Source organism: Ranitomeya variabilis, chromosome 7 (genome assembly GCF_051348905.1).
Source record: "Ranitomeya variabilis isolate aRanVar5 chromosome 7, aRanVar5.hap1, whole genome shotgun sequence".
In the NCBI taxonomy this organism is placed as follows: domain Eukaryota; kingdom Metazoa; phylum Chordata; class Amphibia; order Anura; family Dendrobatidae; genus Ranitomeya; species Ranitomeya variabilis.
Genome location: NC_135238.1, coordinates 78,022,931 through 78,050,452, shown reverse-complemented (window position 1 = coordinate 78,050,452; position 27,522 = coordinate 78,022,931). Strand labels below are relative to the sequence as shown.

General features: G+C 44.6%; 1 protein-coding gene across 4 annotated transcripts in view; it reads left to right on the top strand.

The window, feature by feature from the left end:
• Positions 1-27,522, top strand: part of MPG (N-methylpurine DNA glycosylase) — a 224,768-nt gene that overhangs the window by 178,674 nt on the left and 18,572 nt on the right. The window contains exon 1 of one of the 4 annotated variants that reach the window (XM_077275320.1): positions 25,244-25,448. The exons of 1 other annotated variant lie outside the window; for it this stretch is intronic. Coding sequence is in view for 1 of the 3 variants with exons in the window: in XM_077275318.1 (XP_077131433.1) it covers positions 25,495-25,523 (29 nt within the window). In the remaining 2 variants the exon portion in view is untranslated. Of the gene's footprint in view, positions 1-25,243; positions 25,599-27,522 lie in introns of those variants that run through there. 2 more of the 4 variants (XM_077275318.1, XM_077275319.1) reach the window with 2 other exon arrangements.

Below are 27,522 nucleotides of genomic sequence, written 5' to 3'. Positions count from 1 at the left end.
AGTAACGTCAGCTGGTCCTCGGTAGTTCCATTGGCTCTTGGACCTTCGGCTACCCATCCGGGTTCCAGCACCGTCAGCTGGTTCTCGGCAGTGTCTTTTGCTCTTGTACCTTCTGCTCCCCATCCTGGTTCCAGTACCGTCAGCTGGTTCCGGGCAGAGCCTTTGGCTTAGGTGCCTCCCTCTGGGTATCCGAGTTCCACCAACGTCAGGTGGTCCTTGGTAGTGCTTTCAGGCACGGGTACCTCCTGCTTAGTAACTGGGTTCCAGTAACGTCAGCTGGTCCTCGGTAGTTCCATTGGCTCTTGGACCTTCGGGTAGCCATCCGAGTTCCAGTTCCATCAGCTGGTTCTCGGCATTTTCTCAGCCTTCTTGTACCTTCTGCTACATTTCCAAGTTCAAGAGACTAAACACGATGACCCGGAAGACCACCCCTAAGATGACGACGACACCAGAGACGACAACCACCGTGATGACGACGACCCTGGAGACGATGACCCCGAAGACCACCCCGATGACGACGACCCCGGAGACGACGACCCTGAAGACCACCCCGATGACGACGACCCCGGAGACGACGACCCTGGAGACGACGACGACCTGGAAGACCGAGAAGCAGAAGAACAAGAGGCTGCAGAACAAAGAGCAGAAGAACATTAAGCATAACACTAAATATCAGAGCAAAAAATATTATCTAAATTATAAGCAGAAGAAGACTAAGCAGTGTATGGGGGTGAGTCCGTTCCTCCTCGTGGTGCCCCTGGATAAAGCCTGATGCTGCAGGCCAAACTGAACGCGGACAAATGTAACTCTTTTGTGACAGGCAGAACGGAAGGTGTAATCTTCAAAGTTTTATAGATAACAACTACGGGAATGCCTGTCACAAATAAGAATATGATGAAGAAGTAGAATATGATGAAGATAATAGTAAAATAAAAAGAATATGAACAATGTAACCAAAAAAATAATAGGTAGAAGATGAAGAAGAAGATGAATAAGGTGAAGAAGTTGATGTCAAAGAAGCTGATGATGAGGATAATGAAGAAGAAAGTGTGGGAGAAGTAAAAAAGAAGGTGAAGGGCGTGGAAGTAGTGAAACATCAATATCTGACAAAATAAAAAAAAAAATTAACATAGTCAAAATCTTTCTACCGCCAAACGTCATAAAAAACCCCCAAAATCCTGCTATTCTATTACATTGGGCTAAACCTCTGTGCCTTTAATGTCTCCGCCACGTCCCCCAATACATCCTACATTATTCTTAGTTGTTTTCCTTCATGTAGAATGAACCTACAAGTTTATAAAGGGTTTATTTTAATTCCGATATTTTCGTCCCATTGACTTGCATTGGGATCGGGTATCGGTATCGGATTGGATCCGATACTTTGACGGTATCGGCCGATACTTTCCGATACCGATACTTTCCGATATCGGAAAGTATCGCTCAACACTAAACCTGACGTGTTTCTGCTCTGTACAAACACCCTTATTCATAGGATAACTGACATCTTATGAATAAGGGGGTTTGTACATGCCAGAAACGCGTCAGATTATGAGGCTTCTATTTTATGTTTTTATCCAAACAAAGAATTAATTGTATTACATCCTGGATGGTTGTGTCGGCGAACTTCCCTTTTTCTACCATAACAATGTATTTCACATCTGTTCATGCAAAGTAATGAATACAGACACATTCAGAGATTACTTCCACAGAATATTTAGTGATGGCCAATGATATAATAACATCCAGGCCATTCTCCAAGCAAAACCACATGTTTTTTGTGTGAATGCTCTCTTTGGCCTTGGACAGAGGCCTCTAAATATGATTTACAACCATTGTATATGCAGTAAGACCCCACCAGAGTTTGTGTGTGTGTGTGTGTGTGTGTATACTGTACATATATATAAATTTGTTCTCAAAAGTTTACATACCCTAGCAGAATTTGTGCTTTCTTGGCCTTTTTTCAGAGAATATGAATGATAACACCAAAACTTTTTATCCACTCATGGTTAGTGGTTGGGTGAAGCCATTTATTGTCAAACTACTGTGTTTTCTCTTTTTAAATCATAATGACAACCCAAAACATCCAAATGACCCTGATCAAAAGTTGACATACCCCATTTCTTAATACTGTGTATTGCCCCCTCTAACATCAATCACAGCTTGAAGTCTTTTGTGGTAGTTGTGGATGAGGTTCTTTATTTTCTCAGATGGTAAAGCTGCCCACTCTTCTTGGCGAAAAGCCTCCAGTTCCTGTAAATTCCTCGGCTGTCTAGCATGAACTGCGCGCTTGAGATCTCCCCAGAGTGGCTCAATGATATTAAGGTCAGGAGACTGAGATGGCCACTCCAGAACCTTCAGTTTGTTCTACTGTAGCCAATGACAGGTCAACTTGGCCTTGTGTTTTGGATCGTTGTCATGTTGGAACGTCCACGTACATCCCATGCGCAGCTTCCGGGCTGATGAGTGCAAATTTGCGTCCAGTATTTTCTGATAATGTGCTGCATTCATCTTTCCTTTAACTTTGACCAAGTGTCCTGTGCCTTTGTAGCTCACACATCACCAAAACATCAGCAATCCACCACCGTGCTTTACAGTAGGAATGGTGTTCATTTAATGATAGGCCTTGTTGACCTCTCTCCAAATGTAACATTTATGGTTGTGGCCAAAAAGTTCAATTTTGGTCTCATCACTCCAAATTACCTTGTTCCAGAAGTTTTGAGGCTTGTCTCTGTACTGTTTTGCATATTATAGGCAAGGTACTTTGTGGCATTTGCGCAGTAGTTGCTTTCTTCTGGCAACTCGACCATGCAGCCCATTTTTCTTCAAGTGGCTCATTATTGTGCATCTTGAAACAGCCACACTGCTAGTTTTCAGAGAGTCCTGTGTTTCAGCTGATGTTATTTGTGGGTTTTTTTTTTGCTTCCCAAACAATTTTCCTGGCAGTTGTGGACAACATTTTTGTTGGTCTACCTGACCGTGGTTTTGTTTTTACAGAGCCCCTGATTTTCCATTTGTTAATCACAGTTTGAACGCTGCTGACTGGCATTATCAATTCCTTGGATATCTTTTTGTATCCCTTTCCTGTTTTATACCATTCAACTACCTTTTCCCGTAAATCCGTTGACAATTCTTTTGTTTTTCCCATGACTCAATCCAGAAACGTCAGTGGCTGGATGAGAGATGCAAAAGTCTGTCTGGATCCCAAAAACTGACTCAGCTTTTATGCACACATACTGATTATAAGTAAACAGATCACAGGTGAGGATATTACCATTAGTAGCCATACACACCCATTTGATTTAGATTTGTGTCAACTTCTGTGCATGTTATCAGGCCAAAATCACCAGGGTATGTGAACTTCTGATCAGGGTCATTTGGATGTTTTAGGTTGTGACCATGATTTAAAAAGAGAAAACAATGTAGTTTGACAATAAATGGCTTTATCCAACCACTATCCATGAGTGGAGAAACATTTTGGTGTTATCATTCATATTCTCTGAAAAAAAGCCAAGAAAGCAAAAATTCTGCCGGGGTATGTAAACTTTTGAGCACAGCTGTATTTATACTGTGTCGAAGTACCGGTAGTTGACAAACCACTTTCATGAGTATTTGTTGCTGATATAGCATAGTGTGTGAGATTCGTGTACATATATGTAATATAGGTTATTTCTTGTCATTTACTGTCTTCCTAGAGTGAGTTGCAAAGTTCTTGTAGAATAATGTTTCTAGCAGCTCATTTCTGGGATGGTCTCCAGTTCTCTGCATACAGTAAAGAAGCAATACACTGAAAGGATGTGCTTGGGAAATATCAGTTCAAAGGCCACTGTGACTAGAAAGAGATATATCAACTAACAAACATTTCTATGTATAGAAAGATATTTTTGTATATATTCATCCAGCATTACAGAGGAATGAGGTCTGAGACTAAATAGACGCGGGTGGGTAGACGGTGCTCTCCGCTGGCACTCACATATAGCATGAGCGAGGCCGGCCATGCACATAAGACAGAAGGCAGGCAGCACATGGCCAATCGGTCATACATTTGAGGCATTACCTGGTCATATTAAAGTGGGGCAACAAAATCCAAAGTGACCCGTCAAACTTTCCCACAAAAATTTATTAGGTGTCATTATGAACAATGTTTTATATGATGCTCTCATACCACCATTGGACAATATGCCATTTCATTCAACCTCCATCTAATGTGGATGATGACTTATGTTTGGGCGCCATCAGATTACTGAGCAGTGTGTGATATGAAATGACACTTTTCAGAATGTAAATCACCAAACCAAACTCTTTACAGGCATTTAACAGCTATAAGTGCTTGGGAGTTGGACTCTTAAGACATACCATAAGCTTTGGATTGTAATGCCGGCTGCATTTCAGGATCAGATAGGATAACATAAGCATTTCCAAATTTAGTCAAATGGTGGTCAATGGCTAGAAATCTGTTTTTCACGCCATATAGAATGCTTATCCCTATCTTCCTGCCAGTACATGTCTGTGGTTTTTAACAATAGCTATCTTCATCCAGCGGCTATCTCTCCTGACACCCCCATACACAAGATTGCTCGGCCCATAACTCCTTTTGTTCTCTATGAGAGAGCCACAGTCAAGACTCCTATGTTGGTTTATCTCCCAGAGAACAAAAGGATCAGCATTTGGAAATTGACCATGCCAGATCCTACATCATCTGTCGGAGGAGAGTCGAGAGGCTGCCGCAAACAGTAAACTCTAGGACGATAATAGCAATACTGATGGGTTTAACATGAATGATAATGTGTATGGGGGCCTTTAGTGTTCTCAATGGTAAGAGACGAATTAAACACTCCCAAAAAGCTGTGGCAAGTGTGTATGGTGAAATGCAACTTTGCCCAATCCTTCTTTACCCCCCAACATCTGCCTTTGGAGCACTAGTAGTGCATTACACAGTGTAAAAAAAGCCTTGTAGGCCTTATAAGTCTGCCAGGTTCCTCTGTAGCTCTGGTTTGGATTTATAATAATGATGTAATCATGTCAGCCATGTCACCTCCGAGCACTGCATTGTCATCACTGTTCACCAAACAACTAGAAAAACTGTAATTCAAAGTGTAACTCCAGACATGATATGTAACATTTAGCCAATAACATGGGGTCAACCTCTCTATTATCTTCCTATGCTCATTGGCTCAGCCCAATCCTACTGGGGTGTCATATGTATTGGCCAACACTGACTTCTTATGCATCCTGGTTGAGAAAAATAGGCATTCTCTGAAATGGTGGCATTCAAGTAATCAGAGCTAGGACCCCACTGGTTGCCAGAATGAAAGGTCCTCTAAGCACTGTACCTCTGTATTTTGCTTAATCCTTTGATCTCTATACACATAGATGAGATTTCCAAATTGGGTTTCTTTCGAAAAAAAAAAAAAATCTGTATACTCTTGGGTTTAGGTTAGCTGCCATAACACAAAGTATTTGCTATCTTTTTATATTGTGAAGCTGTTTAGAAACTGGCTTATAATATGGAAAATGTGATAATCATATTTTAGGAAGTGAAAATTCTGTTGGTAGCTCCAATCTTAGTAAGTATTGAACAGAAATCTTATCTAGGTACTAAGAACATTTACCTATACAGTATGTCCATCAGGCCATTGTGTGGATATTATAAGCAGCACAAATTGAAGCGATGGGCATCTTATCTCAGCTTTTTATATAAGGGATGAGAAATGATGTAGGTCTTGGTTCCCGGCCCATTTATTTATGGCTCATATCTTACCACTTCTAGACACTTTTCTCAAGTGAAACCAGTTTCATCTTTATAAACATACTTGAGATGGTTTATTTTAATCCTTTAATGTTTCCAGCTGTTCACCCATTAATATCACCAAGATCCCTTGTGTTATTACCGGTGTATTTCTGTGCATAGCTCACATGGTCTAATTTTAGTTTGGCCACAATTCATTGTACAATATCAAACATCATATCATCTTGTACTGAAATTCCTTTCTTTCCAATCTCTGGGAGGGCCAGCTGAAAACTTGAAAATCCGAAAAAGTTTGAAATGAGGGTAAAAGGAACACAAAACTCAAAGTAGTATGGGTGTATTCACCTTAGCGATCAGTGTGAGTGGAGCTCATGACCGTCCACCAATGACAGAATAATAATCTTTATTTATATAGCGCTAAAATATTCCGCAGCGCTTTACAGTTTAACAGTTTCAAAACACAACAGTCATAAGTAACAACGTTAGCAATACAATAATTAAAGGAAAATAAGATGACCCTGCTCGTGAGAGCTTACAATCTACAAAGAGGTGGTGGAGATACAAAGTACAGGTGTGTAGTTACAATGATGTATACACAATGAAGGTCCAGCCATCTTGAGGGATAGGTGGAGATCGTTAATGGGCTACAAACACACACACACTTACACATAAAATGACTTAGATTAGTGAACGTGATAGGCCGCTCTGAACAAATGTATTTTGAGGGAGCGCCCAAAACTATGTAAATTGTGGATGGTCCTAATTTCTTGGGGTAGAGCATTCCAGAGGATTGGTGCAGCACAGGAGAAGTCTTGGAGTCAGGAGTGGGAGGTATGGATTAGTGCAGAGGTTGGTCGAAAGTCGTTTGCAGAGCGCAGCGGTCGGTTAGGCCGATAGACAGAAATAAGGGAGATGTAAGGGGGTGCTGCACTGTGGAGAGCTTTGTGGGTGAGAACAAGTACTTTGAATTGGATTCTATAATGAACGGGCAGCCAGTGTAATGACTGGCGAAAAGCGGACACGTCCAAGTAACGAGTAGCTAGATGGACGACCCTGGCTGCTGCATTAAGGATAGACTGGAGATGGGAAAGTTGAGTAACTAATATGTTGGGGTAGAGCATTCCAGAGGATTGGCGCAGCACGGGAGAACTCTTGGCGTCGGGAGTGGGAGGTACGGATTAGTGCGGAGGTTAGACGAAAGTCATTTGCAGAGTGCAGCAGTAGGTTATGCAGATAGACAGAGATGTAAGTGGGTGCCACACTGTGGAGAGCTTTGTGGGTGAGAACAAGTACTTTGAATTGTATCCTGTAATGAATGGCAGCCAGTGTAAGGACTGGTGAAGAGCAGACGCGTCTGACTACTGATTAGTCAGATGGACGACCCTGGCTGCTGCATTAAGGATGGACTGGAGAGGGGACAGTCGAGTGAGGGGAGGCCAATTAATAGAGTGTTGCAGTAGTCCAGGCGGGAGTGCATCAGGGCGGCAGTGAGGGTTTTTGTTGTTTCCATGGTGAGAAAAGGGCGGATTCTAGAGATGTTCTTTAGGTGTAAGCGGCACGAGCGGGCAAGAGATTGTATATGGGATGTGAAGGAGAGATCAGAATCAAACGTAACACCCAGACAGCGCGCCTGCTGCCGGGGTGTTATTATGGTGCCACCCATGGACAGGGAAATGTCAGATTTAGGGAGGATAGTAGCTGGCGGGAGCAGAAGTTCAGTTTTAGAGAGGTTGAGTCTCAGATAGAGCGGACATGATGTTGGAGACTGCGGACAGACAGTCACTGGCGTTCTGTAGAACAGCGGGGGGTAAAGTCGGTGGATGACATGTATAGTTGTGTCATCAGCATAAAGATGGTAATGAAAGCCAAGTATGCTGATGGTCTGTCCAATTGGGGCCGTGTAGAGAGAGAATGGGGCCAAGGACTGAGCCCTGAGGTACCCCAACAGTGAGAGGAAGAGGAGATGAAGTGGAGCCAGAGAACAGAACACTGAAGGAGCAGTCAGAAAGATAGGAAGAGGCTGACATGGACTGGTAAAGTTCTTGCGGCCAAGACAATTGTCCTCCCCAAAATCTTTTACCTGTTTAGATCACTTCCACTATCAATCCCTACTGCCCTCTTAAACAAAATCCAAGAGTCGATTAATTCATTCATATGGGGTAACAAAAGAGCGAGGGTGGCTAAAAATATTCTATATAAAAATAAATCCAGAGGTGGCTTGGGACTACCGAACATTCAGGCCTACTACCTTAGCAATCTCATAAAGCAAAGCCACATTTGGTTTAACCACTCTTCAAAGCCGGCTTGGGTAGATTTGGAAACCTCTTATAACAACTACCGTCCCTTAAAATACTGTATATATGATAAAATATTTAAATCCAAACCCCCTAGCTCTTCACACCCCATTATAGGAGCTATTTCTGCCGCTTGGATTAAATTGGCAAGACCCAAGAGAGGCTCCAATAAATCAGAAAGTTTATACAACTTTCCACTCAAACTTCTTACAGACCTTTATGATTCCCAGTTACCAGCGAATTGGCCAGGACTGGGTATCAAAACAGTCAAAGACTTATATGACGGTAACTTTACTACCTTTGAAAAACTAAAAAAAAAAATTCAATCTTCCGTCTTCGGATTTCATGGCATATATTATGCTAAAAGAACAAATTAATAAATTCATAAAGGGGCCATATTTCAAAGCAGAAATAGCAACCTTACTCCTGAATAATATTGACCATAAGTTGTTTTGGAGTATTAAGTATCTTTACAATTATTTTAACAATGATACTACTTTTACTAAAAATTCCTATTTCAACCGCTGGGAAAAGGATCTGAGAATGCCAATCAATAAAGAACACTGGGAAAGGGCTATAATTAATACCTACACATCTAATATATCTCTTACACTCCATGAATCCTTCTTCAAGTTATTGACTAGATGGTATCTGACTCCGGTAAGGCTATCTCACTTTAATAACGCACATTCCCCTCTCTGTTGGAGAGAATGTGGGTTTCCAGGTAGTTTGCTGCACTTATTTTGGAGCTGTCCAAAAATTAAACCCCTCTGGACACAGATATCCATCTACATTAATAAAATCCTCAATACAAATTTTTCTCTCACCCCTCAATCTGCCTTGCTCTCTATTGACCTGGACTGTATACACCCTTCCCTAAGATACGTGATTGTACACGTATTTTTAGTTACAAAAAATCTGATCGCCCTCTATTGGAAGAATAAAATGGTGCCGGGACTCTCTGACATTGTCGACAGGCTCTATCTCCATAATTCATTGGAACGCAGATTCGCAGTCGTGAACGGAAACTTATCCAAGTACGGTTTAAAATGGGACAGGTGGAATGCTATGTTTCCTCAAACATAGTTTGTCTTTTGACTTATCTGTTGTTATTGGGTCGTTTGATTTTCTTTTTAGGTATCTCCTCTATTGCCAATTTGCTATACCAACTTCTAAGTGGGATCTCGGGTTCTCTACATTCCCTGTTGGCAATGTCTGAGATCGTACTTACTTATAATGGAAGTTGTTGTTTTACTTCTTATCTCATCTTGGAAAACAATATTGGAATTAAAGTTCTCCAGTTTTTTTCCTTTGTTTACTTCCCTTTACCCTTCCCTTTCCTTCCCCTCCTCCCCTTCCTCATCCCACCATTTTCCTTACCTTTATAAAATTTATAATTCTTCATGTATTTGACATTTCTTTGTATAATGTTTAATAATAAAAATTATTTGAAAAGAAAGATAGGAAGAGAACCAGGAGAGAGCAGTGTCCTTAATGCCAAGTGACTGGAACCTAGAGAGTAGGCATGTCTAAGAACATCTAAAGATTGCCTTAGGTTTCCAGTAAAGGCTGGATGTCAGACCCTTATCCTTCATAAGCATGCTCATTTAGGTAAACTGCTTACCTTTAAACCAGGGGTGGGGAACCACAGGCCCCCCTTGATGACCTTTTATCAACCTTTTATCAGGCCCTCTGGCAGATTCTCAGGGACAGCATTCTTGGGCAGGGAGCTGTATTTTGATTGCCACCAGCGCATTCATTTCTTCTTACTCTGTTAGCACACACATGCAGTGTTCTCTACTGAACACTGAAGGGCATGCAATGAAAGATTACGTCCTGTCCTGATACCAGTGCCAGAGTCAGGATGTACTTTGCAGGAGTTTGTACGGCCCCTAAGGATGGCATAAATATCCAAATGGCACTTGGCAGAAAAAAATTCCCCACCCCTGCTTTAGGGAAACAACAGGACAAGTTGGGTTGTTATTAAAGATTATCAAAAAGATGTGCACTACCATGGTCACCATTTAATTCAGTACTCTGTAGCTCCTGGACCATGGGCAGTGTGAACATCTTTAGCCAACACTTGAGTGTCAGTATCCTTGGTGCCTCTAGCAGTTACTAGATCCTCGTGTCTGTGATGATGTGAGGGCCTAGTAATCCCAAATAGCACCCATGACACAGGCAGTCCAGTGCTGCCCAGGGAAGTTTGGTTCAGCTAGAACAGAGTACCAGAGTAGACACAGACCAGGCTAGAGACAATCTTTGGCCATCTCTGGTTAATGTCCAATCTCAATGTTACTTATTATGATCAATGGAGGATATTAGGGGGTCATCTACTAATCAGATGTGAGATCAATAGTGGATCCTTCAGCAAACAAATCTGATTTCCATGGCTGGCTTTTGGTACAAGTAACATTTTAAGGGGTTGGAAACTACTTTTTTTTTATTGATGGTCTATCCTTAGGATAGGCCATCAATATCTGATCGATGGGGGTGTAATAGTATGCAGGTACTGAGTATGTCACCAAGGAACAGACAGACCAACAGTTGAGGGGTTTAATAACAGGAATCAGGTTCTCCTCGCAGGGAGGAAGCAATGGAAAATAACTAGCAATAAAACAGTGCAAAAATATGGGAGTCAAACAGTGTAACAGAAGTTAGCAAGATTTCTTGAGAAAAGAACACATCAGTCTGATGAGGACTTGCTTGAAGGGTCGTCTTCTCCATCGTAGGCGCCGAGAAACAGCGGCACTTGTCGTCCCTCTGTTGTCCGTGGGCTGAGCAGTCTCTAGGAGCCCGCTGCCTGGGGTTTCAGGAGTTAATGTGATATGCACAGGCACTGAGTCTTTAGCTTTTACAGCACAGCCAGGAATCAGGGGCTCTGCACTGTTAAGTCTCTCACCAGGAATCACAGTCTCTGTACTGATACCGCGGATACCAGGGGGTCGCAGTCTCTGCACGGGCCAATGTCTCTGCACGGGTCTCAAAGCGCCCCTCTCCAGTCACAGCAGAGTCCGCTTTCATGTACTCACAAGCTGCAGTCTTTCTGGGCAATCTCCCTGTATTTGTCCTCTGACCGGGAGCTCTCTCTCTCTCTCCCGGAGCGCAGCTGCACCATACTCTGACCGCTGCTCACGCTGCTCTGTTCTTTGCGCGCATGCCTTTCCTGCTCTCTGCCCGGCTTCCTTTCTGTCCCAGTCTCTAAGTCTGCACCCTGGGGAACCTGCAGCACAGCTCAATGGTTCCAGGCACAGAGCCGGGAAGGTAACCGCCCCCAGACTCTTCTTGTGTTTCACCTCCTTACAGGGGTATGACACCCAGCACACCTGCTGATCAGCTGTTACTGATGGCAGTGGTTGCCAAAGTTCTTGAATCCTCCCGGAAAACAGCAGCTCCATCATTTCTGTAGTAGCTGCAGCCGGGTCCTACAGATCTGTCCCCTAAGGCACCAATAAAGTAGTGGCCAAACTCTTTAAGTCATAGCTTCTGCCTTAAATGTCTCATCAAGCTTTACTGCATAGTCACTTTTGCGGTATAAAAGCAGTTGCACGAGCTGACTTATAGTTAATTAGACAGTTATTTTTATTTTCTTTGCATTATTCTAATGAAAATAGCACACACAGAAAGGTAGATGGGCTCTAATGGAAAATTCCTGGTAGTGTCGTCACACGTGGTCGGCTGTTATCTACTGGAAGACGCTCATTCTTCTACACAGGATTGAGTGTAAGACTCAGCACCCACTGAACAAAGGCCCGAATCATCAACACTGGCATTTAGCATTGGTCCAAAATTGAACACAAGATTCTTAGTTAACATTATGATCAAAATATATAACCCCACTGCCATGTCACAGCGATCCTCTCAGTGGGTCCCAAACCTGCCAGGCATAGTTCTGCTCAGCCTCCACCATCACCATAACACCATGTCAAGAGGAAGAGCTAATCAGGTGCCCACAAAGCCCCCATGGTTCTGGGCTACACCACTCCAAACACACAGCACCAACGGTTGTGAATTCTGCTCTTGGGCTCCCTCCGGTGGTTATAAGTGGTAGTGCTGCTGTCTCTGGATCGCAGCATTCATCAGGTGTGTCAAGTTTTTGCAATCCTGACTGGGCTATTTAGCCTTGCTTGACCCTTTAGTCAGTGCCAGCTGTCCATTGTTCCTGGAGGATTCACATCCCTGCCTGCTCTCTCCTGCTTTGCTGTTCATTTCAACAAAGATAAGTTCTGGCCTTGATTTTTGCTGTCCACATGCTGTGGCCTTATTGTTCAGTTCTTTTCCATGTTTTTGTCTTGTCCAGCTTGGTCTGTATAAGGATTTGTTTAGCCAAGCTGGTATCTCTGGAGATGCAGATATACCCTCCATATCTTTAGTTAGCTGTGGAGATTTTGTATTTTCTGTGGTGGATATTTTCTAGTGTTTTAATACTGACCGCATAGTACTCTGTCCTATCCTTTCTATTTAGCTAGAAGTGGCCTCCTTTGCTAAATTCTGATTTCAGTCTGTATATGTTTTTTCCCTCTCCTCTCACAGTCAATATTTGTGGGGGGCTGTCTATCCTTTGGGAATTTTCTATGAGGCAAGATAGTTTTCCCTTTTCTATCTCTAGGGGTAATTAGTCCTCTGGCTGTGTCGAGATGTCTAGGGAATGATAGGTACATTCCACGGCTACTTCTAGTTGCGGTGTTAAGTTCAGGGTCTGCGGTCAGTACAGGTACCACCTTCTCCAGAGTACGTCTCATGCTGCTCTTAGGCCACCAGATCATAACAACCAACACCAAGTGGACAGATCTAAAAAACATCATCTTCCACATGGTCGCAGACAAAAAGCTGAGAACAATACAGCAGTGACTATTTTTGCAGTCTTTTGCTAATTTAAAACACACCTGGGCCAAATGGGTGAAGTTCTGGTACCAAGTAAAACAAGAAAAATGAGACAGACTATGGAATATATCATACCTGTAGATCTGTTAATTTGGTGTTCTGTGGTGGCCATTGCTGCTGTGGTGCTGTGCCTGTGGGGTCACCTTGAACGGTGAGGGTTTTGCCTTGCAGTATGACTGCTGTGGGGCGCTTGGGCCATTACACCTGCAGGCACGGTGTACCAACATGGCCAAATTGTGTGTTTTTGTTTTTTTCCTCCAATTCTTCCATAACTTTTTTATTTTTCTGTCCACATAGACATATTATGTCCATTAGACATTAATTTTACCATATAGTCTACTGGAAAACAGTAACAAAATTCAAAGTGCAGTGAAATTGCTAAACAAAAACCCCTGCTAGTCTGTCATTGTTTTTTGGAGATTGTTTCTATGGTGTACTTTACATGATAAAGATGAACTGGCAATATGATTCTCCTCAACAGTACGATTACAGCGATACCAAACTTATCCAGATGGTTTTTTTAAAATATTTTAGTGGGGAAAAAAAATGTGAAATTTATATGTCCCCCATCCTGGTATACACTCACTGGCCACTTTATTAGGTACACCTGTCCAACTTCTTGTTAACACTTAATTTCTAATCAGCCAATCACATGGGGGCAACTCAGTGCATTTAGGCATGTAGACATGGTCAAGACAATCTCCTGCAGTTCAAACCGAGCATCAGTATGGGGAAGAAAGGTGATTTGAGTGCCTTTGAACGTGGCATGGTTGTTGGTGCCAGAAGGGCTGGTCTGAGTATTTCAGAAACTGCTGATCTACTGGGATTTTCACGCACAACCATCTCTAGGGTTTACAGAGAATGGTCCGAAAAAGAAAAAAAATCCAGTGAGCGGCAGTTCTGTGGGCGGAAATGCCTTGTTGATGCCAGAGGTCAGAGGAGAATGGGCAGACTGGTTCGAGCTGATAGAAAGGCAACAGTGACTCAAATCGCCACCCGTTACAACCAAGGTAGGCCTAAGAGCATCTCTGAACGCCCAGTGCGTCGAACTTTGGGGCAGATGGGCTACAGCAGCAGAAGACCACACCGGGTACCACTCCTTTCAGCTAAGAACAGGAAACTGAGGCTACAATTTGTACAAGCTCATCGAAATTGGACAGTAGAAGATTGGAAAAACGTTGCTTGGTCTGATGAGTCTCGATTTCTGCTGCGACATTCGGATGGTAGGGTCAGAATTTGGCGTAAACAACATGAAAGCATGGATCCATCCTGCCTTGTATGGAGCATCTTTGGGATGTGCAGCCGACAAATCTGCGGCAACTGTGTGATGCCATCATGTCAATATGGACCAAAATCTCTGAGGAATGCTTCCAGCACCTTGTTGAATCTATGCCACGAAGAATTGAGGCAGTTCTGAAGGCAAAAGGGGGTCCAACCCGTTGCTAGCATGGTGTACCTAATAAAGTGGCCGGTGAGTGTATGTCCCTCATAATAATAATAATCTTTATTTATATCGCGCCAACATATTCCGCAGCGCTTTACAGTTAAAAGTTTCAAACACAACAGTCATAAGTAACAACGTTAACAATACAATAATTAAAGCACAATAAGACGACCCTGCTCGTGAGAGCTTACAATCTACAATGAGGTGGGGGAGATACAGGGTAGAGGTGTGTATTTACAATGATGGTCCAGCCATCTTCAGGGGGGTGGAGGATAGATAGAGATAGTGAATGGGCTACACACACACACACACAAACATAAAATGACTTTGATCAGGGAACATGGTAGGCCGCTCTGAACAAATGTGTTTTGAGGGAGTGCCTAAAACTATGCAAGTTGTGGCTGGTCCTAATTTCTTGGGGTAGAGCATTCCAGAGGATTGGTGCAGCACAGGAGAAGTCTTGGAGTCGGGAGTGGGAGGTATGGATTAGTGCAGAGGTTGGTCGAAAGTCGTTTGCAGAGCGCAGCGGTCGGTTAGGCCGATAGACAGGATACGCAGGATGCACGCAGAAGTGTGGAAGTAGGCGGGGCTTAACGGAGGATTACGCAGCCCTCCACAAAGCTCCCAAATGCTAATGTGAACGTAGCCTTACAGATCCTTACCTCCCAACCGTCCCGGATCCAGCGGGACTGTCCCGATTTTGACAGTCAGCCCCGCGATCCCGGGCGGGACATTAGTTGTCCCGCACTGGTTGGGAGGTGTGTAATATCACCCGGTCAGCTCCCTGAGTCCCTGCACCCGCAGAGCAGCACACCACATATTGGCTGCTCTGTGCGCACAGGACCTGTGATGAAGTCACAGGATGGGAGGAGTCAGGGGGTCACATGATCGGGAGGACCTCCGTGTACAGGACTCTGCTGGTTGTCATGGCGCTGGACGAGGGTAAGCGTATGTGTGAGGTCAGGAGGTGTTTACAGTGTGGGTGTAGCATAGCCGTATGTGTACGAGGTGTATGGATCGGAGCAGCATGTGAAAGATGTATGGAGCAGAGTCATATGTGTAAGAGGTGTACGGAGCCTTGTGTACGAGGTGTACGGAGCACAGCCGCGAGTGTACGAGGTGTATGGATCGGAGCAGCGTGTGAAAGGTGTATGGAGTGGAGTTGTGTGTGTAAGAGGCGTACGGAGCCGTGTGTACGAGGTGTACGGAGCACAGCTGCGTGTGTACGAGGTGTACGGAGCGAAGCAGTGTGTGAAAGGTGTATGGAGCAGAGTCGTGTGTGTACGAGGTGTACGGAGCGGAGCCACGAGTGTACGAGGTGTGCAGAGCAGAGCCACGTGTGTACAAGGTGTGCAGAGCAGAGCCATGTGTGTACAAGGTGTTGTGAATTTGGTTTTTGGGCTCCCCCGGTGGTCACTGGTGGTACTGGACTTGTGTGCTTCACTTTCTCTGTTCACCTGTTTCCATCAGGATATGGGTGTATCCTATTTAGCCTTGCTGCTCAGTTATTCTAGTGCCGGCCATCAATGTAACCAGAGCCTTTCTGTTGCATGTTCCTGCTTCTAGACTACTATCAGCTAAGTTGGACTCTTAGTCCTAAGTTTGTTTTGCATTTTTGTTCCAGTTCACAGTTATGTTATTTTTCTGTAGCTGGAAGCTCTTGTGGGCCGAAATTGCCACTCCGGTGTCATGAGTTGACACATGAGTCTTAAAGTAATTTCGGGATGGTATTTTAATAGGGTTTTCAGCTGACCGTGAAGTTCCCTATTGTATCTTCTTGCTATCTAGTAAGCGGACCTCGCTTTGCTGAACCTACCTTCATACTACGTATGTCCTTTCCTCTGAACTCACCGCCAATATATGTGGGGGGCTTCTGTCTCCTTTTTGGGGGAATTTCCCTAGAGGTAAGCCAGGTCTGTCTTTTCCTCTATTAGGGTTAGTTAGTCCTCCGGCTGGCGCTAGGCGTCTAGGGATAAAACGTAGGTACGCCACCCGGCCACTGTTAGTTGTGTGGTAGGTTTAGCTCATGGTCAGCTCGAGATTCCATCTCCCAGGAGCTAGTCTGTAGTTTAAGTTCTCTGACGTTTCCTTGCCATTGGGAACCATGACAGTATGGCCGGCCAAGGGTTAAAACCGTTGGCAGAAGAAAGGAGAGAAAAAGAAGTCTGCAGAATTTTTTTTTTTTTTTTTTTTTCCTTCTGAGCTTGCTTTTTAGTTGACTCAGTTGCATTTCTGCTCTAATTGCAGCCTTTGTCTCTCTCTCTCCTTCTAATCCTTGAATGGCTCTGATCTCACCTGATTAAAATGGATCCTCAGAGTATGGCTACAGGTTTGAATAATCTTGCTATGAAGGTTCAAAATTTACAGGATTTTGTTATTCATGCTCCTATATCTGAACCTAGAATTCCTATACCAGAATTTTTCTCCGGGGATAGATCTCGTTTCCTGAATTTCAAAAATAATTGTAAATTATTTCTTTCCCTGAGATCTCGCTCCGCTGGAGATCCCGCACAGCAGGTTAAGATAGTAATTTCCTTGCTGCGGGGTGACCCTCAAAACTGGGCATTTGCATTGGCACCCGGGGATCCTGCGTTGCTCAATGTGGATGCGTTTTTTCTGGCTTTGGGGTTGCTTTATGAGGAACCTAACTTAGAGATTCAGGCTGAAAAAGCCTTGATGGCCCTATCTCAAGGGCAAGATGAAGCTGAAATATACTGCCAAAAATTTCGTAAATGGTCTGTGCTTACTCAGTGGAATGAGTGCGCCCTGGCGGCGAATTTCAGAGAGGGTCTCTCTGATGCCATTAAGGATCTTATGGTGGGGTTCCCTGTGCCTGCGGGTCTGAATGAGTCCATGACAATGGCTATTCAGATTGATCGGCATTTGCGGGAGCGCAAACCTGTGCACCATTTGGCGGTGTCTTCTGAGAAGGCTCCAGAAAATATGCAATGTGATAGAATTCTGTCTAGAAGCGAACGGCAGAATTTTAGGCGAAAGAATGGGTTGTGCTTCTATTGTGATTCAACTCATGTTATATCAGCATGCTCTAAACGTACAAAAAAGGTTGATAAGTCTATTTCAATTTGCACTTTACAGTCTAAGTTTATTCTGTCTGTGACCTTGATTTGTTCATTATCGTCAATTACCGCGGATGCCTATGTCGACTCTGGCGCCGCTTTGAGTCTAATGGATTGGTCCTTTGCCAGGCGCTGTGGGTTTGATCTAGAGCCTCTGGAAGTTCCTATACCTCTGAAGGGTATTGACTCTACACCATTGGCTAGTAATAAACCACAATACTGGACACAAGTGACTATGCGTATGAATCCAGACCATCAGGAGATGATTCGCTTCCTTGTGTTGTACAATCTACATGACGTTTTGGTGCTCGGATTACCATGGTTACAATCTCATAACCCAGTCCTTGACTGGAAAGCTATGTCTGTATTAAGCTGGGGATGTCAGGGGGCTCATGGGGACGTACCTTTGGTTTCCATTTCGTCATCTATTCCCTCTGAGATTCCGGAATTTTTGTCTGATTATCGTGATGTTTTTGAGGAGCCTAAGCTTGGTTCACTACCTCCTCACAGAGATTGCGATTGTACCATAGATCTGATTCCGGGCAGTAAATTTCCAAAGGGTCGTTTATTTAATCTATCTGTACCTGAACATGCTGCTATGCGAGAATATATTAAGGAGTCCCTGGAAAAGGGACATATTCGTCCTTCTTCATCTCCCTTAGGAGCCGGTTTTTTCTTTGTATCTAAAAAAGATGGCTCTTTGAGGCCGTGTATTGATTATCGACTCTTGAATAAAATTACAGTCAAATATCAGTATCCTCTGCCACTGCTGACTGATTTGTTTGCTCGAATAAAGGGGGCTAAGTGGTTCTCTAAGATTGATCTCCGTGGGGCGTATAATTTGGTGCGAATTAAGCAGGGGGATGAGTGGAAAACCGCATTTAATACGCCCGAGGGCCATTTTGAGTATTTAGTAATGCCTTTTGGTCTTTCAAATGCCCCTTCAGTCTTTCAGTCCTTTATGCATGACATTTTCCGTGAATATTTGGATAAATTTATGATCGTGTATCTGGATGATATTTTGATTTTTTCGGAGGACTGGGATTCTCATGTCCAACAGGTCAGGAGGGTTTTTCAGGTTTTGCGGGCTAATTCCTTGTGTGTGAAGGGTTCTAAGTGTATTTTTGGGGTTCAAAAGATTTCTTTTTTGGGGTACATTTTTTCCCCCTCTTCCATTGAGATGGATCCTGTCAAGGTTCGGGCTATTTGTGATTGGACGCAACCTTCTTCTCTTAAGAGCCTTCAGAAATTTTTGGGCTTTGCTAATTTTTATCGTCGATTTATAACTGGTTTTTCTGATGTTGCTAAACCTTTGACTGATTTGACCAAAAAGGGTGCTGATGTTGCTGATTGGTCCCCTGCTGCTGTGGAGGCCTTTCGGGAGCTTAAGCGCCGCTTTTCTTCCGCCCCTGTGTTGCGTCAGCCTGATGTTACTCTTCCTTTTCAGGTTAAGGTCGATGCTTCCGAGATCGGAGCTGGGGCGGTCTTGTCGCAGAAAAGTTCCGACTGCTCCGTGATGAGACCTTGTGCGTTCTTTTCTCGAAAATTTTCGCCCGCCGAGCGAAATTATGATATTGGTAATCGGGAGCTTTTGGCTATGAAGTGGGCTTTTGAGGAGTGGCGTCATTGGCTTGAGGGGGCTAGACATCAAGTGGTGGTATTGACCGATCACAAGAATTTGATTTATCTTGAGTCTGCCAGGCGCCTGAATCCTAGACAGGCGCGCTGGTCGTTGTTTTTCTCTCGGTTTAATTTTGTGGTCTCATACTTACCAGGTTCTAAAAATGTGAAGGCGGATGCCCTTTCTAGGAGTTTTGAGCCTGATTCCCCTGGTGATTCTGAACCTACAGGTATCCTTAAGGATGGGGTGATATTATCTGCTGTTTCCCCAGACCTGCGACGGGCTTTGCAGGAGTTTCAGGCGGATAGACCTGATCGTTGCCCGCCTGGTAGACTGTTTGTTCCTGATGATTGGACCAGTAGAGTCATCTCGGAGGTTCATTCTTCTGTGTTGGCAGGTCATCCCGGGATCTTTGGTACCAGGGATTTGGTGGCTAGGTCCTTCTGGTGGCCTTCCCTGTCTCGAGATGTACGAGTTTTTGTGCAGTCTTGTGATGTTTGTGCTCGGGCCAAACCTTGTTGTTCTCGGGCCAGCGGATTGTTGTTATCTTTGCCTATTCCGAAGAGGCATTGGACTCACATCTCTATGGATTTTATTTCTGATCTCCCTGTTTCTCAGAAAATGTCTGTCATCTGGGTGGTGTGTGACCGTTTTTCAAAGATGGTCCATTTGGTGCCCTTGCCTAAGTTACCTTCCTCATCCGAGTTGGTTCCTCTGTTTTTTCAAAATGTGGTTCGCTTGCATGGTATTCCGGAGAATATCGTTTCTGACAGGGGGACCCAGTTCGTGTCTAGATTTTGGCGGGCGTTCTGTGCTAGGATGGGCATTGATTTGTCTTTTTCGTCTGCGTTCCATCCTCAGACTAATGGCCAGACTGAGCGAACTAATCAGACCTTGGAGACTTATTTGAGGTGTTTTGTGTCTGCGGATCAGGATGACTGGGTTGCCTTTTTGCCGTTGGCGGAGTTTGCCCTCAATAATCGGGCTAGTTCTGCCACTTTGGTTTCTCCTTTCTTTTGCAATGCGGGGTTTCATCCTCGTTTTTCTTCCGGTCAGGTGGAGTCTTCGGATTGTCCTGGAGTGGATACTGTGGTGGATAGGTTGCATCGGATTTGGGGACAGGTGGTGGACAATTTGGAGTTGTCCCAGGAGAAGACTCGGCATTTTGCTAACCGCCGTCGTCGTGTTGGTCCTCGTCTTCGTGTTGGGGACTTGGTGTGGTTGTCTTCTCGTTTTGTCCCTATGAGGGTTTCTTCTCCTAAGTTTAAGCCTCGGTTCATCGGCCCGTATAAGATTTTGGAGATTCTTAACCCCGTGTCCTTTCAATTGGACCTCCCAGCATCTTTTTCTATCCATAATGTCTTCCATCGGTCATTATTGCGCAGGTATGAGGTACCGGTTGTGCCTTCCGTTGAGCCTCCCGCTCCGGTGTTGGTTGAGGGTGAATTGGAGTACGTTGTGGAGAAGACCTTGGACTCCCGTGTTTCCAGACAGAAACTTCAGTATCTGGTCAAGTGGAAGGGCTACGGTCAAGAGGATAATTCTTGGGTGACAGCCTCTGATGTTCATGCCTCTGATTTGGTCCGTGCCTTTCATAGGGCTCATCCTGATCGCCCTGGTGGTTCTTGTGAGGGTTCGGTGCCCCCTCCTTGAGGGGGGGGGTACTGTTGTGAATTTTGTTTTTGGGCTCCCCCGGTGGTCACTGGTGGTACTGGACTTGTGTGCTTCACTTTCTCTGTTCACCTGTTTCCATCAGGATATGGGTGTATCCTATTTAGCCTTGCTGCTCAGTTATTCTAGTGCCGGCCATCAATGTAACCAGAGCCTTTCTGTTGCATGTTCCTGCTTCTAGACTACTATCAGCTAAGTTGGACTCTTAGTCCTAAGTTTGTTTTGCATTTTTGTTCCAGTTCACAGTTATGTTATTTTTCTGTAGCTGGAAGCTCTTGTGGGCCGAAATTGCCACTCCGGTGTCATGAGTTGACACATGAGTCTTAAAGTAATTTCGGGATGGTATTTTAATAGGGTTTTCAGCTGACCGTGAAGTTCCCTATTGTATCTTCTTGCTATCTAGTAAGCGGACCTCGCTTTGCTGAACCTACCTTCATACTACGTATGTCTTTTCCTCTGAACTCACCGCCAATATATGTGGGGGGCTTCTGTCTCCTTTTTGGGGGAATTTCCCTAGAGGTAAGCCAGGTCTGTCTTTTCCTCTATTAGGGTTAGTTAGTCCTCCGGCTGGCGCTAGGCGTCTAGGGATAAAACGTAGGTACGCCACCCGGCCACTGTTAGTTGTGTGGTAGGTTTAGCTCACGGTCAGCTCGAGATTCCATCTCCCAGGAGCTAGTCTGTAGTTTAAGTTCTCTGACGTTTCCTTGCCATTGGGAACCATGACAACAAGGTATACGGAGCGGAGCAGCGTGTGCAATGTGTATGGAGCAGAGCCGTGTGTGTACGAGGTGTACGGAGCGGAGCCGCATGTGCAAGGTGTATGGAGCGGAGTCGTGTGTGTACGAGGTGTATGGAGCGGAGTCGCATGTGTACGAGGTGTACAGAGCAGACGCTGGCTGTGTCGGATCGGAACAGATATTGCTCCTTGCTCTGAAACTGACTGGCACAGGAGACACAGAGAGGTCTTTATCAGTGGCGTATCACAGCTGTAGCGACGTGAGCAGTCAGCGGCGCAGCTGGATGACACCATTCAGCACTGTGGGAGTGGAAGCTGCCGGCTGCTGCGAGGGTGCGCGGTGAAAGGTGTGTGTGTGTGTGTAGTGATGGAGAAGGCAATGATGGGGGTGGGGTAACCATGTGTGGCCATTATACTGTACCCAGCATTGTGTGGGGCCATTATACTGAACAAAGCATCATGTGGAGCCATTATACTGTATGGACCATCACGTGGGGCAAGTATACTGTACGCAGCATCATGTGGGGCCATTATACAGTATGGAGCATAATGTGGCCATTATACAGTATGGAGCATTATGTGTGGCCATTATACAGTATGGGGCACTGTGTGGCAATTACACTATGTTCAAAATTATTATGCAAATTACATTTTTCTCGGATTTTCCTAAATGGTCAGTGCAAATGACAGTCAGTCTAATAAAAGTCATCACCCATTAGAGTATACATCGAATTTTATTGAAGAAACCTCCCAATGATAACAGTATAATCTCCAAAATGAATAAAAACTCAAAATGCACTGTTCCAAATTATTAGGCACAGTAGAATTGCTAAACATTTGATATGTTTTAAAGAACTGAAAATGCTCATTTGTGGAATTTGCAGCATTAGGAGGTCACATTCACTGAACAAAAAAGCTATTTAACTCCAAAACATCCTAACAGGCCAAGTTACATGTTAACATAGGACGCCTTCTTTGATATCACCTTCACAATTCTTGCATCCATTGAACTTGTGAGTTTTTGGAGAGTTTCTACTTGTATTTCTCTGCATGAAGTCAGAATAGCCTCCCAGAGCTGCTGTTTTGATGTGAACTGCCTCCCACCCTCATAGATCTTTTGCTTGATGATACTCCAAAGGTTCTCTATAGGGTTGAGGTCAGGGGAAGATGGTGGCCACACCATGAGTTTATCTCCTTTTATGCCCATATCAGCCAATGACTCAGAGGTATTCTTTGCAGCATGAGATGGTGCATTGTCATGCATGAAGATGATTTTGCTCCTGAAGGCACATTTCTGCTTTTTATACCATGGAGGAAAGTTGTCAGTCAGAAACTCTATATACTTTGCAGAGGTCATTTTCACACCTTCAGGAACCTTAAAGGGCCCCACCAGCTGTTTCTCCATGATTCCGGCCCAAAACATGACTCCTCCACCTCCTTGCTGACGTTGCAGCCTTGTTGGGACATGGTGGCCATCCACCAACCATCCACTACTCCATCCATCTGGACCATCCAGGGTTGCTCGACACTTATCAGTAAACAAGACTGTTTGGAAATTAGTCTTCATGTATGTGTGGGCCCACTGCAACCATTTCTGCTTGTGAACACTGTTTAAGAGTGGCCGAATAGTAGGTTTATGCACCACAGCAAGCCTTTGAAGGAGCCTACACCTTGAGGTTCGAGGGACTCCAGAGGCACCACCAGCTTCAATTATCTGTTTGCTGCTTTGTAATGGCTTTTTAGCAGCTGCTCTCTTAATCCGATGAACTTGCCTGGCAGAAATCTTCCTCATTATGCCTTTATCAGCACAAACACATTTGTTGTCAGATACAGCCACAAATCTCTTAACAGTACGATGATCACGCTTAAGTTTTCTGGAAATTTCTAATGTTTTCATCCCTTCACCAAGGCATTGCACTATTTGATGCTTTTCAGCAGCAGAGAGATCCTTTTTCTTTCACATGTTACTTGAAAACTGTGACCTGCTTAATAATGTGGAACATCATTTTTAAATAGTTTTACTTTAATTAGAATCACCTGGAAAGCCAATTATCACATGTGTTTAAGATTGATTTCAGTGATCCATTGAGCCCTGAGAAACAATACCATCCACAAGTTTATTTGAAAAACAAAACAATTAAATCTCTATGACACTTAAATCCAATTTGCATAATAATTTGGAACACAGTGTATACAGTATGGAGCATCATGTGTAGCCATTATACAGTATGGAGCATCATGTGTGGCCATTATACAGTATGGAGCATCATGTGTGGCCATTATACAGTACGCAGCATCATGTGTGGCCATTATACAGTACGAAGCATCATGTGGGGCTATTATACAGTATGGAGCATAATGTGGCCATTATACAGTATGGAGCATCATGTGTGGCCATTATACAGTATGGAGCATCATGTGTAGCCATTATACAGTATGGAGCATCATGTGGCCATTATACAGTATGGAGCATCATGTGTGGCCATTATGGAGCACTGTGTGGCCATTATACAGTATGGAGCACTGTGTGGCCAATATACAGTATGGAGCATCATGTGTGGCCATTATACAGTATGGAACACCATGTGTGGCCATTATACAGTATGGAACACTGTGTGGCCATTATACAGTATGGAGCATCATGTGTGGCCATTATACAGTATGGAGCACTGTGTGGCCATTATACAGTATGGAGCACTGTGTGGCCAATATACAGTATGGAGCATCATGTGTGGCCATTATACAGTATGGAGCATCATGTGGCCATTATACAGTATGGAGCATCATGTATGGCCATTATACAGTATGGTGCACTGTGTGCCCATTATACAGTATGGAGCATCATATGTGGCCAATATACAGTATGGAGCATCATGTGTGGCCAATATACAGTATGGAGCATCATGTGGCCATTACACAGTATGGAGCATCATGTGCGGTCATTATACAGTATGGAGCATCATGTGTGGCCAATATACAGTATGGAGCATCATGTGGCCATTACACAGTATGGAGCATCATGTGTGGCCATTATACAGTATGGTGCACTGTGGCCATTATACAGTATGGAGCACTGTGTGGCCAATATACAGTATGGAGCATGATGTGGAGCCATTATACAGTATGGAGCATCATGTGTGGCCATTATACAGTATGCAGCATCATGTGGGCCCATTATACTGTATGGAGCATCACGTGGGGCCAGTACACTGTACACAGCATCATTTGGGGCCTTTATACAGTATGGAGCATCATGTGTGGCCATTATACAGTATGGAGCATCATGTGTGGCCATTATACAGTATGGAGCATCATGTGTGGCCATTATACAGTATGGAGCGTCATGTATGGCCATTATACAGTATGGAGCATCATGTGTGGCCATTATACAGTATGGAGCATCATGTGTGGCCATTATACAGTATTGAGCATCACGTGTGGCCATTATAAAGTATGGAGCATCACGTGGGGCCATATTTTTTTTTGTTTATAATTATTGTTTACGAAACATTGTGATCAGAAGGGCTAAATGGGTGTGGTTGGGGCGTGACTAGTTGTGAATTGGGTGTGGTCTGAGGTGTGGCCTAAAATTTGCCGCGGCAGGTATGCAGACCTCTCCAGCAGTCCCATGCATCGGAATTCGCTGGAGAAACCCGTGCATTTCACCACACACAGCCCATTCACTAGAAGGAAATCGATTAATTGCAGAAGAGCTCATCACATGGTTACTATCGCTTTAAAAAAAAAACCTGATGGCACATAAGAGAGAGGGCGTGAGACCCCCACGGTCACTATCAGCCCCTCAGAGTGAGGATGTCACATAGTGACACGTGTGGCTCCCAGGGACTGCGCTAAACTCAGACATGTGGCTGCAGACAGTGTATGAAGCCGCCGCCGTGAGCGGTAACAGCGCCGCGCTCACTGCGCCCCGGACACGCGGTAGAGACCACAACACGGGAGGAGCATTGAGCAACAGTGAGTGAAGCGCTGAGGACGAGTCCACACAAAGCATTGTAGGGGGATGTGGAAACCAGACTGTATCTTCCACAAGTGAGCCCTGCAGCGCTTCCCCCTCTGTCAATAAGCGCGTCCTGCAGGCTTCTTCCGGGTATCAGTGTGTACAAGGTGTGTGGTGCAGGTGAGCGCAGACTAGACGACTGTACACGGGGGGTGGGGAGGACGGTATAGTGTCCTGTTATATTATACTATGGGGGAGACGGGGCGGCATAGTGTATAGTGTCCTGTTATATTATGGGGGAGCCGGGGCGGCATAGTGTATAGTGTCCTGTTATATTATACTATGGGGGAGCCGGGGCGGCATAGTGTATAGTGTCCTGTTATATTATACTATGGGGAAACGGGTCAGCATAGTTTATAGTGTCCTGTTATATTACACTATGGGGAGACGGGGTGGCATAGTGTATAGTGTCCTGTTATATTATACTATGGGGGAGACGGGGCGGCATAGTGTATAGTGTCCTGCTATATTATACTATGGGGGAGACGGGGCGGTATAGTGTCCTATTATATTATGGGGGAGACGGGGCGGCATAGTGTATAGTGTCCTGTTATACTATACTATGGGGGAGACGGGGCGGCATAGTGTATAGTGTCCTATTATATTATACTATGGGGGAGACGGGGCGGCATAGTGTATAGTGTCTTGTTATATTACACTATGGGGAGACGGGGCGGCATAGTATATAGTGTCCTGTTATATTATACTATGGGGAAACGGGTCAGCATAGTTTATAGTGTCCTGTTATATTACACTATGGGGAGACGGGGCGGCATAGTGTATAGTGTCCTGTTATATTATACTATGGGGGAGACGGGGCGGCATAGTGTATAGTGTCCTGTTATATTATACTATGGGGAAACGGGTCAGCATAGTTTATAGTGTCCTGTTATATTACACTATGGGGAGACGGGGTGGCATAGTGTATAGTGTCCTGTTATATTATACTATGGGGGAGACGGGGCGGCATAGTGTATAGTGTCCTGTTATATTATACTATGGGGAAACGGGTCAGCATAGTTTATAGTGTCCTGTTATATTACACTATGGGGAGACGGGGTGGCATAGTGTATAGTGTCCTGTTATATTATACTATGGGGGAGACGGGGCGGCATAGTGTATAGTGTCCTGCTATATTATACTATGGGGGAGACGGGGCGGTATAGTGTCCTATTATATTATGGGGGAGACGGGGCGGCATAGTGTATAGTGTCCTGTTATACTATACTATGGGGGAGACGGGGCGGCATAGTGTATAGTGTCCTATTATATTATACTATGGGGGAGACGGGGCGGCATAGTGTATAGTGTCTTGTTATATTACACTATGGGGAGACGGGGCGGCATAGTATATAGTGTCCTGTTATATTATACTACTAGATTGTGGCCCGATTCCAACGCATCGGGTATTCTAGAATATGCATGTCCCCGTAGTATATGGACAATGATGATTCCAGAATTCGCGGCAGACTGTGCCCGTCGCTGATTGGTCGAGGCAACCTTTATGAATTCATCATCGCCATGGCAACCATTATGACATCTACGTCGATACTGTGCCCGTCGCTGATTGGTCGAGGCCTGGCGGCCTCGACCAATCAGAGACGCGGGATTTCCATTATGACATAATCGTCGCCATGCTGTGCCTGTCGCTGATTGGTCGAGGCCTGGCGGCCTCGACCAATCAGAGACACGGGATTTCCAGGACAGACAGACAGACAGACAGACAGACAGACAGACAGACGGAAAAACCCTTAGACAATTATATATATAGATGGGGAAACGGGTCAGCATAGTTTATAGTGTCCTGTTATATTACACTATGGGGAGACGGGGCGGCATAGTGTATAGTGTCCTGTTATACTATACTATGGGGGAGACGGGGCGGCATAGTGTATAGTGTCCTGTTATATTATACTATGGGGGAGACGGGGCGGCATAGTGTATAGTGTCTTGTTATATTACACTATGGGGAGACGGGGCGGCATAGTATATAGTGTCCTGTTATATTATACTATGGGGAAACGGGTCAGC